Consider the following 17,980-nt stretch of genomic DNA (forward strand, 5'->3'; position numbering starts at 1 on the left):
AAGTACAGAAAAGAAGGAGGAACAAAAAAAGAGATGAAACTGGAGAGGGAAGGAACAGATTATGTAGGGATTTTGCAATTTACCTAAATGCAACAAGACAATCTATACTTTTTCTCCATGTGTAATTATCTGTTTACTGCCATGTACGCCACAAGATAGGAAAGGTCGTAAATACAGTGGTTGTGTGTCTTTTTCACTGCTTTATCCTTGGTATCTAGAGTAGAGAAAGTAATGACTTATGGAACACACCATCTATGCACTGTATTTTTTCCATCTATGCTCCATATTTTTACCATCTATACTTCATATTTTTACCATCTATGCTTCATATTTTTACCCTCTATGTTTCATATTTTTACTATCTTTGCTTCATATTTTTACCATCTATGCTTCATATTTTTACCATGTATGCTTTGTATTTTTACCATGTATGCTTCATATTTTTACCACATACGCTTCATATTTTTACCATCTATGCTTCATATTTTTACCCTCTGTTTCATATTTTTACTATCTTTGCTTCATATTTTTACCATCTATGCTTCATATTTTTACCATGTATGCTTTGTATTTTTACCATGTATGCTTCATATTTTTACCACATACGCTTCATATTTTTACCATCTATGCTTCATATTTTTACCATCTATACTTCATATTTACCATCTACACTTCATTTTTACCATCGTCTTTTTACCATCTATGCGTCATATTTTTACCATACGCTTCATATTTTTACCATCTATGTTTCATATTTTTACCATCTACATATTTTTACCATCTATGCTTCATATTTTTTACCATCTATGCTTCATATTTGTTTTTTTGGGGGGGTTTATGCTTCATATTTGTTTACCTCTCCCCTTTTATCCCTCTACAACCCTATCTTCTATCCTCCCTCCCTTTCTGGTGGAAATCAACATCCTGCAGTTAGGTCTTCATTGTTTCCACCGTTTTTTAATACTTTTATTAAAGTATATATACCCATATTCAATCCATAATACTCCTTTTATGGGAAAAAAAAGTGAAAGTACATGGTGTCACACTGTATTAGTCATATGGGTACTATGAATTTTTACTCTGATTCATGGGTTCCTGAGTTATCTATTATATCACTCTGTAACCTTTTCAACATGGTTACTATAGTTCATGATAAACAGATGAATTTTCAACTTTTTATATCAATCATATTTAATATCAACTATTTAATTATAAGGAAACCCTGGTGGGGTAGTAATTAAATGCTACAGCTGCTAACCAAGAGGTCGGCAGTTCAAATCCACCAGGTGCTCCTTGGAAACTCTATGGGGCAGTTCTACTCTGTCCTATAGGGTTGCTATGAGTCAGAATCGACTCGACAGCAACCGGTTTGGTTTCGGGTCAGGTATTTAATTATAAATGATGTGTTGAACTGATAAACCTATATATTGTATAAAACTTTCCAAAATGTATACATAAATCAATTAACCAAAACAATACACACATCAATGATAGGGCAGCGCGAGGAAGCCATACAGTGACAGCTGAGCCACAGGGCTCTAGCACCTGGACAACAAAATGAAGGTCGGGTAGGAATCCAAAAAAAAAAATTTTTTTTAATATTTTATTGTGTTTTCTGTAAAAGTCTACACAGCAAATTATGTTCCCACTCAACAATTACTACACAAATTGTTCAGACATGGGTTACAATTTTCAAAATGTGTTAACCTTCTCATTAATTCCTTTCTGGGTGTTTCACTTCCAGTAGTCTAGTTTCCCTGACCTTTTACCCTTTCATTTTTACTTGAGAGTAACTGTTGACCATTTGGTCTCATACAGATGATTTTTTAAAGGTGTACAGCACTGACTGGTAATATTCTTTATTTTATGAGCCAACCTGTTATTCAGTTAAAAGGTTACCTCAGAGGGTAGTTTCTGTTCAAAGTTCATGTAGTATCTCAGTGCGACCGTGTTAAGGAATCCTCTAGTCTCACCCAGTTCAGTTTTGAACATTTCAATGTGGTTTGGGTCAAAGTTCACAGAACAAATTAGTTTCCCCTTCCACAATTTATACACATTTTGTTTCGTGACATTAGTTGCAATCCCCTCAATGTGACAACTCCCTACCGTCTTCTTCCCTGGGTTTCACGTTTTCATTCGCCCATCTTTCCTGCCCCTCCCTGCCTTCTGAACTTTGTTTTGGGGCCAGTGCTGCCCTTTTGGTCTCGTACGGTTGACTGCTCTAAGGAGCATGTTCCTCACGGATGTTACTGTTCACTTTATAGGCTTGTCTATTGTTTGGCTGAAAGATGATCTCCAGGAGTGTGTTCTGTTCCAGGTTTGAAGGGTGTCTAAGAGTCATAGTCTTGGGAAAATTCCACCAGTCTCTATCAGATTAGTAAGTCTAGTCTTTTTGATGAATTTGAATTTTGTTCTACATTTTTCTCCCACGCTGCCCAGGGCCTTCTATTGTGATCCCAATCAGGGTGGTTAGCAGTGATAGTGGTAACTGGGTACCATCTAGTTCTTCTAGTCTCAGGCTAGTGCAGGCTGTGGTTCATATGGTCCGTTAGTCTTATGGACTAATTGTCTCTTTGAGTCTTTGATTTTCTTCACTCTTCTTTGCTCCGGATGGGAAGAGACCAATAGCTGTATCCTAGGTGACCGCTTGCAAGTTTTTAAGACGCCAGACATTACTCACCAAAATAGGATACAGAACATTGTCTTTATGGACTCTGTCATGCCAATTGGCCTAGATGTCTGCTGAGACTATGTACTAAGCCCTCAAGACCAGTGACTCAGTCCCTCAAGGTGTATGGTTACGGCTAAGAAGTTTTCATAACTTTGCCCCGTGTGCTCTAATACACACAATGACATATTTGTAGTACATACAATATATATGTAGAAATATCCCCTGCAAAACCTATATACGCTCATGGGTATACTCCCATATGCCATCCCACACCTGTTCAGCTTACATATCTACCTATGTATCCACTCGTAAATTACTGTTTGTTATTACTGTTATTGCAGGATTGTGTACGTAATAGTATTCACCATTGTTTCCTTTTATTCTTGCATTCCACCCAGTGTCTTCCTTTGCCTTGGTCATGTTATGTTGACATCCCGCTTACTGTGTATTGCCTTTCCCCTCACCCAAGTTAATAATGTGTCTACTATCTAGTTAGTGATCTTTCCTCCCTCCCTCTCCCATCTCTAGTGACCATCAAAGGATGCATTTTTCTATGTATAAACTTTTCTTGAGTGTTTATAATAGCAGTCACATATGATATTTGTCCTTATGTGATTGACTTGTTTCACTCAGCATAATGTCCTCCAGGTTCATCCATGTTGTGAGATGTTTTGCAGATTCATCGTTATTCTTTAACACTGCATAGTATTCCATTGTGTGTATGTACCATAGTTTGTGTATCCATTCTGTTGACAGGCACTTAGGTTGTTTCCATCTTTTTGCTATTGGGAATAATGCTATAATGAACATGGTGTGCATATCAAAAATATTCTAATAGTGGTGAAAGGAGATGACTTCTAGTATTAGAGTACAAGGTAAGTAAAATAGATTCTACTTTTCTAATAAATGCTACTATCTGATGATGGAAAAAGAATGACATGTTAAACTAACAAGATATTTAAACAGTACATGCAGTACATGATACTCTGCTCAGACAAGAGGCAGGCAATGGTCTTTGCTACTGACCTGTAATATAAAAAATACAAGTAGACAGATGATTTTTTAAAGGTGTACAGCACTGACTGGTAATATTCTTTATGAGCCAACCTGTTATTTAGTTAAAAGATTATCTCAGAGGGTAGTTTCTGTTCAAAGTTCACATAGTATCTCAGTGCAACAGTGTTAAGGAATCCTCTAGTCTCACCCAGCTCAGTTTTGAACATTTCACTGTGGTTGTGAATTACCAAACCAAATCCAACACCGTATTAAAAGGATTATACACCATACCAAGTGAGATTTATTCCAGGAATGCAGGGGTGGCTCGACACTAGAAAATTAATCAATATAATACACTAATGAAGGAAAAGAACCACATGATTATCGCCATCGATACAGAAAAGGCATTCAACAAAATTCAACATCCTGTCATGATAAAAACACTCTACAAACTAAGAATAGAACAAAAATTTCTCAATATGGTAAAGGGCATTTATGAAAAACCCATAGCTGACATCATACTCAGTGGAGAAAGACTGAGAGCTTTCCCCTTAAAATCAGGGACAAGAATGCCCACTCTTACCACTGCTATTCAGGACTGGAAGTCCTAGCCAGAGCAATTAGGCAAAGAAAAAGAAATTCTTCCTTTCCAATGAAGTAAAACTATCTCTATTTGCAGATGACATGATCCTATATACACATATAAAATCGCAAAGAATCCATTAAGAAAGCCAATAACCGAATTCAGCGAAGCTGCAAGGTACCAGGTCAATGCACAAATTTCAGCTGGGTTTCTATATACCAGTAATGAACAATTTGAAAATGAAATTAAAAAAACAATTCCATTTACAATGACATCTAAAAGAATAAATATCTAGGAATAAATTTAACCAGACAGGTGAATAACTTGTTCATATCAAACTATAAAATACTGCTGAAAGAAATTAAAAAGGGCCTAAAAAAATGGAAAGCCATCCCACGTTCATGGACTGAAAAACTTAGGACTGTTAAGATGTTGAAGTGATCTATATATTCAACACAATCCTTATCAAATTCCAACCACCTTTTTTTTGCAGAAATATAAGAACCAAACCTAAGATTCATATGGAATTGCAAGGAGCCCCAGCTAAAGTAATCTTGAAAAAGAAGTACAAAGTAGGACTCACACTTTCCAATCTAAACACGTACTATAAAAACTACAATAATCAAAACAGTGTGGTACTGGTATAATGACAGACATATAACTCAAATGAATACAACTGAGAGTCCAGAAACAAGCCCATATATCCATGGTCAATTGATTCTCAACAAGGGTCTCTTCAATAAATGATCTGCGACAACATGAAAAGAATGAAATTGGATTCAATCCTCACACCGTATACAAAAATTAACTCAAAATGGATCAATGATCTAAATAAAAGGATTAAAACCATAAAACTCTTAGAAAAAAACACAGACGTAATGCTTTGGGACCTAGTTTTCGACAATGGATTCTCAGATATACCACTAAAAGCATGAACAACAAAAGACAGAACAGATAAACTGTACTTCATCAAAATTAAAAACTTTATCCATCAAGGGACTTTATAAGCAAAATAAAGAGTCAACCTACAGAATGAAAAAAGAAATATTTGGGAACTGTATCTCTGATAATGGTTTAATATCCAGAACGTGTAAAGAACTCCTATAACTCAGCAAGAAAAAGATAAACAAACCAATCAAAAATAGGCAAAGGACTTGAATAGACATTTCTGCACAGAAGATATAAAATTGGCTAATAACAACATGAAAAGATGTTCAATGTCATGTCTTTAAGGAAATGCAAATCAAAACCACAATAAGGTAACACTTCACATCCATTAGGATAGCCATTATTAGAAAAATGGAAAATAACAAGTGTTGGCGAAGACATGGAGAAATCAGAACCCTCACCCATTATTGGTGGGACTGTAAAATCGTGCAGATGCTGTGGAAAACAGTTTGGCAATTTCTCAAAAAGCTAAATATAGAACCAGCCATTGCACTTCTAGGTATATACTCAAAAGAACTGAAAGCAGGTACTCAGATACTTGGACACCAGTGTTCACTGCAGTATTATTCACAAGAGTCTATCAGATAAATGGATAAACAAAATGAAGTACACACATACAACAGAATTATTATTCATCCATAAACAGAAATGAAGCTCTGATACATCCTATGACATGGATGAACCTTGAGAACATTATGCTGAGTAAAAATAAGACACAAAAGGTCAAATATTATAGGATTCTCACTTACATGAAATGTTTAGAATAGGGAAATGCATAGAGACCAAAATTTATGAGTAGTTACCAGGGACAGGCAGGGGGTGGGGGAATAGGAAGTTATTACTTAAGGGGTACTAAGTTTCTGTTAAAGGTGATGAAAAAAATTGGAAATTGATAATAATGAAAAATTGCACAACACAGTGTACGTAATTAATGTCACTGAATTCTACATGTAAAAATGGTTGAAATGGCAAAAGTTTATTATATATATTTTACAATAAAAAAATCTTTTAAACAACTGGTATTTAATATCTATTAACTCTAACAAATGTCTCTTGAACAAAGATGTACAATATTCCTGAAAGGTTCCATTTAAGAGCCACAGAGGATTCTCAGGTTATATCAGTCAGTATCCTCCTTTTAATAAATTCAACAGAGGAATACAAATAACTAAAACGTGGAAACAAACAAGAATGACAATAATCACGCAAATGAGAATTCTTTCCCAAGAAGATTCTCTTAAAAGAATGAGACTATTTACAAACATCTATAAATGGGGCACAGGCTGCCCTGAGCCTGTACAGTCAGACTCTCCAGACTTTCTGAGTTATCTTGGCACAAGCAAGGACACATTTTCTAGTGAAGATCTGTCATTAGCACAGTCCTACCTTCAGCTTTCTGCTGTAAAACCGTCATGAGATGTGCTATAGCTTCATCCACACGCAGCCCATGGAGGTCTAATACGTTCTCTGGCAGCAGGGAGGCATTGACCTTCTCGAAGATCTCCACAGCGGCAAGGTGATTGGCTTCTTTCATCTTCCGCTCATGGAGACTACCCTTTAATTATAAACATATCACCAGTGGACACTTCCAACATTTCCTGCTCAGCAGGAAACTAATAGTGCCCCAAATAAAAGGAAGACCAAAAAAACAAACAAGAAAACTAAAATTTTAAATAATGCAATGGGACCATATACATGAATGTACCAAAATTTAAGGGAATTTCAATGAATTAATAGTGTAGCTCTTAAACTGCTGAATCATTATTTCTAAATTTTCTAAACAAAAAAAGAAGGAACACCACACATCTCAGGAAAGAACCCACTGGTTTATTATTTGTGTATCTTTTGATAATCCTCATTCTAATCTTGACATTCCCTTTCAGCATCTTATAGTTTACTCCTGAAGCCAAACTCCTAGGTTTGCTGTTAGGTCTCACAGGGCTATACACAGTTTGACACCATTCTCTGCTTAATCACAAAAGAGTAAGCCACATGGAACCACAAAAGTAAAAAGTAAATCAAGCAAGTTTCTTGTAATACGATGCAAAAACCATCTCGGTAGAAATGTTACTTCCCTGAGAAATTATATTAATGCCATTTTCTGACTATAAAACTGATGTATTACTAAAAATTCAAACATGGTAGGAATAGTAAACCCCCTGTAATCACATCCTGAGATGGTCAATATTAACATTCTATCTTTCCTCCTTCCTGGAGGAAAGACAGCAGAACACTAATATCTACCAAAGCCAGAAAGGTAAACACATCCACAGAAAGCGAGCATTTCAAGAGAGATGAAATTCTTAGAACCACACATTTCTTATATATTAGAATATCTTATTTGTGTCACTTAAATAACCTCTCCATTCCCCAGGATAACCTAATCTAGTCACAATACAGGTGCTATGTCCTTTAAGATTATTCAGACATCCTAAGTGACCCTATAGGACAGAGCAGAACTGCCCCATACGGTTTCTAAGGGGTGCCTGGTGGATTTGAACTGCTGACCTTGTGGTTAGCAGTTATAGCTCTTAATCACTACGCCACCAGGGTTTCCAATAAAGGGTCACTATGAGTCGGAATCGCCTCAATGGCAACAGGTTTGGCTTGGTTTCTGGTTTACACTTTACCTGCTGGGCATAAAAAGTGGCAACATTTTTTCTCCCCATTCGATAAGCTTCTTTTGCCTTGATGTAGCATTCCATCCTCTTCTGTTGGTGCAAGAAAGCCTCTGCCCTATAGTCATCATACATTGGGTGCTCAAAATCCTGGGAAGACAGTTCACTCGGTATGTCGTCAGTCTCTCTTGATTTCTTTACCTAAAAGATATTACACAATAAAACATAAAAAAAGTAGAACATACAGACCTTTAGAAAATGTATATGAAAACTGAGCTTTCATATTTTTCAACTTTCTTCTCAGATAACAAACAGATTCTCCCCAGTGTCTACCTAGTAAGTCAGGAACTTAGAGAATATCAGTAACTTTTCTTTTTATTATTATTGTGGTGAATACATATGTAACAAAACATTTGCACTGTAGCATTTTTCAGACAATTTAGTGACATTAATTATGTCCATCATGCTGTACAACTATCAGCATTTCTAAATTTTTCTATTACCTGTCTTAGATATCTAGTGCTGCTATAACAGAAATACCACAAGTGGATGGCTTTAACAAAGACAAATTTATTTTCTCATAGTCTAGGAGGCTACAAGTCCAAATTCAGGGTGCCAGCTCCAGGGGAAGGCTTTCTCTGTCAGCTCTGGAAGATCCTTGTCATCAACCTTCCCCTGGACTAGGAGCTTCTCCGTGCAGGAAACCCAGGTACAAAGGACAGGCTCTGCTCCTGGCACTGCTTTTTGCACTCTCTGCTTGCTTCCCTTTCCTTTTATGTCTTGTAAGATAAAAGGTGGTGCAGGCCACACCCCAGGGAAACTCCCTTTACACTGGATCAGGGATGTGACCTTAGTAAGGGTGTTACAATCCTACCCTAACCCTCTTTAACATAAAATTACAATCACAAAATGGAAGACAATCACACAGTACTGGGAATCCTGGCCTAACCAGGTTGACACATATTCAGTCCATGATGACCCTTAACAAAATGAGCTCCCCTTCCTCTTCCCTCCTGCTGCCTCTGGTAACCAATAACCTTAGGTCTGTATGGATTTGCCTATTGTAGGTATCTCATATAAACAGAATCATACAATATTTGCCCTTTTGTGACTATTTCATTCAGCATGTTTTCAAGATTCATCCAGCATGTTTTCAAGATTCATCCATGTTGTAGCATGTATCAGGACTTCAGTTCTCTTTATGGCTGAGTAATATTCTATTGTATGTACGTATGACATTTTGATTTCCATCTGTTGACAGACATTTAGGCTGTTTCCATCTTTGGGCTATTGTGAATAATATGGCAATGAACACTGGTTTACATGTAATCTCTTTGTGTTCCTGCTTTCAGGTCTTTTGGATATATACCCATAAGTAGTTGCTGGATTATATGGTAATTCTATATTTAACTTTTTGAGGAAACATTAGATTGTTCTCCACAGTGGCTGTACCATTTCATAATTCCACCAGCAATGGATGAGCTTCCTATTTCTTCACATTTTCACTAACATCTATTGTTTTCAGTTATTTTAATTACAGCCATTCTAGTGGGGGTGCAGTGAATTGGTATCTCATTGTGGTTTTGATTTCCATTTCCCTAATGACTAACGACTTTGAGCACCTTTTCATGTGCCTAGTGGCCATGTGTGTATCTTCTTAAAATGTCTATTCAAGTCCTTGGCCCATTGATTGATGAGGTTATTTGTCTTTTTGTTGTTAAGTTATAGGAGTTCTTTATATATTCTGTATATTAAACCCTTATTCGACACATGGTTCCCAAAAATTTTCTCCCAATCTATAGGTTGTCTTTCCACTTTGTTGACAAAGTCCTTTGATGCACAAAAGTTTTTAATTTTGTTGAGGTTATTAACTTTTTAATGTCTTTAACCTAAGCCAGTTGCTGTTGAGTTAATTCAGTGCCATTCTGGGTACTCCCCTTTTCTTTAACCACACTTAGGAGATGTTGAGTTCTCTAAAATTATCAAAACAAAAGTAAGTCACAAAATCAAGCCAAAAGAGAGAATAGAAGCTTTTCAAAGAATAAAACTCATTTGTCTAATGCAAAAATTTCCCATTTTTAGTTCACAAACCCACTCAAAGTGTTCAGGTCATTGAAAACATAATGGCAAAGGCATATTTCTATTTAAATAACTGAATAATTTTCTCTTTAAACAGAAAGGCCTATAGAGTGACCATGTTTGGTAGTTAGTGAAAATCAATTAAGTAAGTTTATGGGTCAGTTTTCTATCAGCTGACAACCACTAGCCACTATGTAATACTGACTGTTGTACAATTCCAATCAACTTTTTAAAAAAATTATCAGTATTTATCCAAAAAAGATCCTTAGTTAACACAAAACGTAAAAGTAACTCTAATTTAAAACAGAATAATGAAAATAATTATTATGCAAATTTGCTCATCGTTCTCTGCCAAATATAAAAATTGCATTTTTCTGAGCAAAATTCTTGGACAGCACATCCAGATGTCACTAGAACTTCAAAAGTAAATGTCAAAATAACAAAACATAGTGAGTGACTTCTACATTCACTTTGGCTTTTCATTCATTCAAATTCTCCAAAGCATTATTTACAAAGAGCTGTTTGCAAACAACAATCTGATATGTCTCTTAGCTTATCATTACGGGGAAATTTTAATTAATACGATTTAAGCTGATTTTCTTAAATGCATAGAACAATTTCAAGCATCAGGTGCCATACCAAATAATTTAATCCACATTTTAATGCAATTCAATCCCAAAACCAAACAAAATGTCATTTTCAATATTTTAAATAAATTATGCTTTTCTGATACAATTAACTGAAAGTAAATTAAATGGTATGGGCTTTGCCAAATTGCAAAAAGAATTGTCTTATTAAAAACATCAAGGATTTTAATTATAATGTACTCTATAATACAATCTTTAACAAAATACTGATTTAAAATTTATGTAATACCATTTAATATGCATGTTATATAATTAAATGGCATTACATAAAAATTACATATATGTGTGTGTAATTTACATATATAGATAATATCGCAAAAGTGATCAAATAATTTTTCAGATTTCCTGCCTGCGACTGCAGCCCAGAAGCCAAGAAAAGTTGGGAAAAAATGGTCTAATACATAATAGTAATTGGTTATATTCTTTCTTCACTCATTACATTTTACTTACTTGGCCCCTAGAACTCTAGAGGCTTGAAAAAATTAGCAAAGAGGCAAATAAATAAAGAAGAGAAAATTATAAAGGTGTCATCATGTGTCTTAGTTATCCAGTGCTGCTGTAACAGAATTTTCGCAAAGTCTAGCGGGCTAGACGCCCAAATTCAGAGCATCAGCTCCAGGGGAAGGCTTTCCCTCTCTGTCAGCTCTGGAAGAAGGTCCTTTTCATCAATCTTCCCTTGGACTAGGAGCTTCTCTGCACAGGAACCCTGGGTCCAAAGGACAAGCTCTGCTCCTGGCGCTGCTTTCTTGGTGATATGAGGTCCCCCGTCTCTGCTCACTTTTCTCTTTTATATCTCAAAAGACACTGGCTCAAGACACAATCCAGACTTGTAGATTGAGTCCTGTGTAATTAACACAACTGCTGTCTATCCCACCTCACTAACATCACAGAGGTAGGATTTACAACACATAGGAAAATCACATCAGATGACAAAATGGTGGACAATCACACAATACTGGGAATTGTGGCCCAGCCAAATTGATATAGATATTTTTGACAGACACAATTCAATCTATGATACCATACACCTAATTCACTGCCAGAGTAGTATCAAATCTGTGTATCAGAGAATATAGTTAACTGATTCACTTTTGCAACAAACATCCAGCTTATTATATGAAAGAAGACATGATCTCTCTTATGTAAGCGTATCCATAGAACCTATCTCTTTATGTCACTCTCAAACAAACCAAAAAAAAAAACAACCCAAGCCTGTTGCCATCGATTCCAACTCATAGCAACCCTATAGGACAGAGTAAAACTGTCCCATAGGGTTTCTAAGGAGCTGCTGGTGGATTTGAACTGCTGACCTTTTGGTTAGCAGCTAGAGGTCTAACCACAGCGCCACCAGGGCTCCGTGTCACTCACTGGCGCTTAATGCTTGTTTCATATAAATGTTTAAATTTTCTATGAGTATATGGCTTGCTTCTCTGATAAAAATCAAAGACTGTGGAGGATAATAAAAATGCTTTCTATGACCTTTCAAAACCCCATAATGAAAAAAATAAAAATAAAACCCATAGTGTCTAACACTATGACCTAATAGATATTTCACAGCATTACAGCCTCTGTTGGTGTTCACACTAGAAAATACAAATGATATTTGGTTCTCTGGTAATTTATTTTAAATAAAAGATAAAACAGCATATAATGAAAAGCACTTTAAAATACAAATGAGATTTTTATACCATTTCAGAGTAACATGGTTTACTATAATTTTTCATAAGCAAGGGTCAGATGAAATGTTTCCTTTTTTAAAATTCATCTAATTAAGGGCAAAGCTTTCGGGCCTGGATTTTAACAGTGAATTATCTAATATAACAACAAAAGCACAAACAGGAAAAAGCAAAATAAATAAATGTGTCCTCATTAAAATGAAAACCTTTTGTTCATCAGAAGATTTTACCAAGAAAATAAAAAGGCAAGCAATTTCATAAGAATCCTACAACCAAAATATATATAAAACTTTGACAACTTAGCAACAAAAAGACAAATAACCCAATCAATAATGCACAAAAGAAGTGAATAGACATTTCACCACAGAGGAACATTCAAATGGCCACCAAACACGTGAAAAGATGTTCAAAGTCATTAGCCATTTGAGAGGTGCAAACCAAAACCACAGTGAGATATCATTTCACTCCCACAAGGATGTATAAGATTAAAAAACAGAAAATAACAAATGTTGCTCAGGATATGGGGAAACTGGAACCCTTTTTCATTGCTGGTGGGAATGCAAAATGGTACAGCCCTTGTGGAAAATAGTGTGATGGTACCTCAAAAAACTAAAAATAGAACTACCACATGACCCAGCAATTCCACTAGTAGGTATATACCCAAAAAACTTGAAAGCAGAGACTCAGAGATTTGTATACCAATGTTCACTACAGCACTATTCACAATAGCCAAAAGGTAGAAACAACCTAAATGCCCACCAACGAATGGATAAACAAAATGTGGTATATACATACAATGGAATACTATTCAGAAAGAGAAATGAAGTCTTGATACACGGTACAACATGAGTGGAGCTTGAAGACATTATGCTGAATGAAATACGTCAATTACAAAAGGACAAATATTACATGACCTCACATATAAAAGACAAAAGCAGGCAAACATATAGACTAAAGTTTATTAGTAATTACCAGGCACAGAAAGGAGGTGGAAAAGGGGGATTTATTACTTATAAAGCATGAGTTTAGGTTTATGGTGATGGAATAATTACACTGATTAAGGGTAGGGTTGCACAGTCAATTAATGTAACTGCAGTCAATTAAGCTGTATACCTGTAAAAAGTTGAACTGGCAAAAGTTGTATGATAGATGGAGATGAGAGCAGCTGCTAAGGCTGCTTATAGACAACCAAGACAACCAAACACCTCATTGGTTTTGGTTTCTTGGATTGGAGGTTTAGGGTCATGGTTTCATGGGACACCTCAGTTAACTGGCCTACTAACATGTTTAGTCCTTCTGTTCTATCTCTCAGTTTGTCGTGTAGTACCTACGGTCTTAAAAGTTTACAAGCAGCCAACCAAGGTACAACTGGTCTCTATTTGCCTGGCACAAGAGAATAAGAAGGAGAGCCAGGAATAGGAGGAAGAAATGGATATGTGGCTAACTGCCCCAATGAATAACTGCTTCTTTTGCCATAAGACCAAAAGATGGTGCCTGGCTACCATTACCGAATGTTCTGATCAAAGACTCCATAGTAGAATTCTGATCAAAAGGGAGAAAATGGAGGACAATATTTCAAATCCCAGAGAATCCAGACATTCGAGTGCCATGAAGGCTGGATGAACCCCCGAAACTACTATCCTGAGATAATCTTTAAACCTTAAATCAAAAATATCACCTGGGTCTGGAGACCGTGGTTTTGGGGGACATCTACGTCAACTGGCATAAGAAAGTTTATTAAGAAGTTCTGCATCCCACTTTGGTGAGTGGCATCTGGGGTCTTAAAAGCTCAGGAGCGGCCCTCTAAGATCCATCAATCAGTCCCAACCTCTGTGGAGCAAAGAAAATAAAGAACACCAAAAACACAAGGAAAATATTAGCCCAAAAGACAAAGGGGCCACATAAACCAGAGACTCCACCTGCCTCAGACCAGAAGAACTAGATGGTGCCTGGCTACCACCAATGACCGTCCTGAGAGGGAACACAAAAGAGAGTACCTGACAGAGCAGGGGAAAAGTGGCATGCAGAACTCAAATTCATGAAAAAGGCAAGACTTAATAGTCTGACTGAGACTGGAGGAACCCCAGAAGACAATGACTCCTAGACTCTCTGTTAACCCAGAACTAAAACCATTCCTGAAGCCAACTCTTCAGACATAGATTAGACTGGACTATAAAACATAAAATAACACTCATGAAGACTGTGCTTCTTAGCTCAAGTAGGTACACGAGACTAAATGGGCAGCTCCTGTCCACAGGCAGGATGAGAAGGCAGAAAGGGATAGGAGGTGGTTGAACGGACTCGGGAAATGCAGGGTGCAAAGGGGGAGTGGGCTGTCACTAAGGTTACATAACAATATGTGTATAAGTTTTTATATAAGAAATTAACTAGAGCTGTAAACTTCCACCGAAAGCACAATAAAAATAAAAATATGTATTGAATGAAAAAAAAATGAGGAAATGGGCAGGTATTGCTTAAGGGATACTGAGTTTCTGTTAAGGGTGATGAAAAAATCTGGAAAGAGATAATGGTGTGCTAATGGTTACACAACACGGTAAATGTAATTTGTGTCACTGAATTGTATACACAAAAATGATTGAAATGGTAAATGTTCTGTTATATATATTTTACCACAATGAAAAAAATAAAGCAAGGCAATGAAGCCCAACATTCTTGAGGAGGACCTTATCCTAACAAACACCAGAGCATTAAGAGTACTTTCATATACACTCTTTACATTTATTTTCTATAGACTAAAATATATTACCATGTTCATTCTTTAGACACGTTTTTATAACTGATTCCCTTTCTGCTTAGACCAACCTCATGGCATCCTACAATATTCCTCATTCAAAAACTTTTTGTTGGGCTACATATAGCAGCACCATGATGACTGCTCAAGCATTGTTTCTGTAATTGAATTAAACATTCAATCACAAGTATCAGAAACTACAGACAAGTTAATCATCTGAACTCATCATGTAAAAACCAAAACCTAAACCAAATCCATTGCCATCGAGTCGATTCCAACTCATAGCGAGCCTATAGGACAGTATAGAACTGCACCATAGGGTTTCCAAGGCTGTAATCTTTACAGAAGCAGACTGCCAAGTCCTTCTTCCACAGAACAGCTGGTGGGCTTGAACTGCTGACGTTTCAGTTAGCAGCCTAGAGCTTAACCATTGCACCATCAGGGCTCCTTTATCAGGTAAAGCATGTCAAAATAACAACCAAGTTGAAATAAATTATTTCTATGAGCCAAGAATCAAAAAACATACATGCATTACTACATATGCTTATGTTGTACATTTAGTAAATATATTTTAATAAAGCATATTACTATATACAATATGTATATTAAACAGACTTATATTGTATATTTATTACTGTGGAATATTTCACTTGTAATTCCATATTGAAATTGCATTCTGATACCCACAAAGTACCATAATTTTCAGTCAACTTTCTAAAATTAGAGACAGACTTTCTAAAATAAAAGCAAATATATTCATACAGACAAAAACAGAAAATTAAAACCCAGAAATCTAGCTTTTCTCAGAAAATTCTAGAACAATTTAAGTATATCTAACTCTCTACACAAATCAAACCTGTCAGGCCTACACCCTCAATTTTATATTTATTAGTAACTGCATATCCTCATTACAAGATGAGCCACCCCAGGAAAAAAAACTACCAAAAAAAATCAAAAAGTTGCCAAAACAATTTCTACCCGTATTATTTATACCTTAAGGCCCATTATATTACCACCCTACTGTTATTCAAGTAAGCTTTATACTCTAATATGCAGAGTTTACACAGTAAGATGCAGAAAATCACTTGCTTGTATCCCTTAAAAAAAAAAAAACATAATCAGCTATAAATTAATTCTTTTGAGTAGATTTTTAAACCAAATATGCTATTTACTGGTGATTAAACTTCCAATCTAGTCAAAATAGAGATAATCATTAAATGATCTCAATGAACCTATTATATTTTTGTATACAATTATTTACCATTACAGTAAAAATAAATAACTTCATACCTTTTTCTCTTTAGGCTTTTGTGCAGTTTGAGAAGTGCCATTCTCATTTTGGTGACCAAACTCTTGTGCTACAACTGTTTTTACAGGGTCTCCTTCCAGAACACAGTTTAGAAATTGCACTGTTTGTTCTAAACAACAGCTGTAGAAAGTTTCAGTAGAAAAACAATGTCAATAAATGAAAATAAATGTTATGTGGAAACACTAACATAAGCAATCCTGCGAGCATTTTATAATGTGAAAAACTAGCTCACTTTTTAAGTTGTCAGCATTGAAATTAAATGTTCACTGTGTACTTCAAAACCTCAGAAATACAGTCAAGTAACAGACTCAGAAGCTAGTTTTTAAAAAATGAATATCAAAAGATAACATATCGATAACTCAATTTCTGATCCTTTATTCCAGGTAGATTATCAACAACAAATCTTTCTTTCATTATATGACATATACTCTTGAAATCTTTTCCTGGAGTCACACATGGTTTCAGTTTCCTTCATACACCAAAAACAGACAATATGCCATTAAGCTGACACTTCGACTGTGTCAAATTCCACTTTTCACTTATACCATGGGGTTCTACACAAAGAAATTCCAAGCAGGACACAGAAAGGGTAGAGGGAAACTCTATCCTTCCTGTCATCCCCACATTAATCAGACATGTTTTCAAGGCAATGCTGTATTATCTCTAGTATGAAATTTTACAAATTGACAAATACCTGAAATATCCATTTTCTAATATCTAAAGAAACACATTCCAAAGCAAATTATAAATGATTTTTATAGTGTTACTCATTATTTCATTCTACTTATGCCCCTGATCTCTCCCAGATAACAGAGGGCAGATCACACAGGATTATTTGAGAAATTCAGTATCACTGTACTATTTTGTTATTCCTCAATCTACTTAGACAATTCTTGAAGAGGAGCCATTTGGGCATACCAATTCTACTTTAGCCCTCTCATCTTGCTACCTCAGATACGCTAAACACAGACGGGATAACTGGAACCAGAAGCTACCAGCAATTATCTGTATCCTTCCTAGCCTTAAAACCATTCAGCTTGCCTATCCATGGTGCTGGAAGCCAGTTTCCACAACTTGTGTTCGAGGGGTACTGCTCTGGTAGATTAGACCTCAGGCACACGCTGCAGTAACTGAGCCTATTCTTCTTACTAGGATGAAGCTGAAGCTACAGCCATAGGTGAATTATCTAGTTGTTGGCAGGCAAAGAGAGGGAATCGATCAATTACCCTGAGGTGCCTGGATGGCCAGTCACTTCTGACTATCCCCAGAAAGGACTAAAACAGCCCCTCACCTTGCCTATGGAAGAACTCTGGGCTGTTTTTGCCCCAGGTTTTCAGAATTATCTTCAGAAAAATTTTTCAAGCATTTGATAACAATATTGTTTGATAACTTCTGCATTTTGTTTGATTGCCTTTGAATGCACACAAATATGCATCTCTTCCAGTCAATTGGCCAGGCAGCTGTCTTCTAAATCTCTTGACATAGACAAGTGAGCACTTCCAGTGTTACATCAGTTAGTTGAGACACTGGTAGTGGTATTCTGTCAATTCCTGGAGACTTGTTTCTCACCAATGCCTTCAGTGTAGTTTGGACTTCTTCCTTCAATAACAGTTCTTGATTATATACTACCTCCTGAAATGGTTGAACGCTGGCCAATTATTTTTGGTACAATGATTCTGTGTATTCTCCCCACATTCTTTT

At 36.1% G+C, this 17,980-nt stretch overlaps 1 protein-coding gene across 10 annotated transcripts in view; it reads right to left on the bottom strand.

Moving 5' to 3' along the window:
- N4BP2 (NEDD4 binding protein 2) overlaps window positions 1-17,980 on the bottom strand; it is a 106,273-nt gene that overhangs the window by 14,230 nt on the left and 74,063 nt on the right. For 9 of the 10 annotated variants that reach the window (XM_049886933.1, XM_049886931.1, XM_049886934.1 and 6 more), the window contains 3 exons: window positions 16,261-16,399; window positions 7,829-8,017; window positions 6,585-6,753 (listed from right to left, as the gene is read on the bottom strand). In XM_049886933.1, coding sequence (XP_049742890.1) covers window positions 6,585-6,753; window positions 7,829-8,017; window positions 16,261-16,399 — 497 coding nt within the window. Of the gene's footprint in view, window positions 1-6,584; window positions 6,754-7,828; window positions 8,018-16,260; window positions 16,400-17,980 lie in introns of those variants that run through there. The other variant, XM_049886935.1, reaches the window with a different exon arrangement.

Source organism: Elephas maximus, chromosome 5 (genome assembly GCF_024166365.1).
Source record: "Elephas maximus indicus isolate mEleMax1 chromosome 5, mEleMax1 primary haplotype, whole genome shotgun sequence".
Taxonomy (NCBI): domain Eukaryota; kingdom Metazoa; phylum Chordata; class Mammalia; order Proboscidea; family Elephantidae; genus Elephas; species Elephas maximus.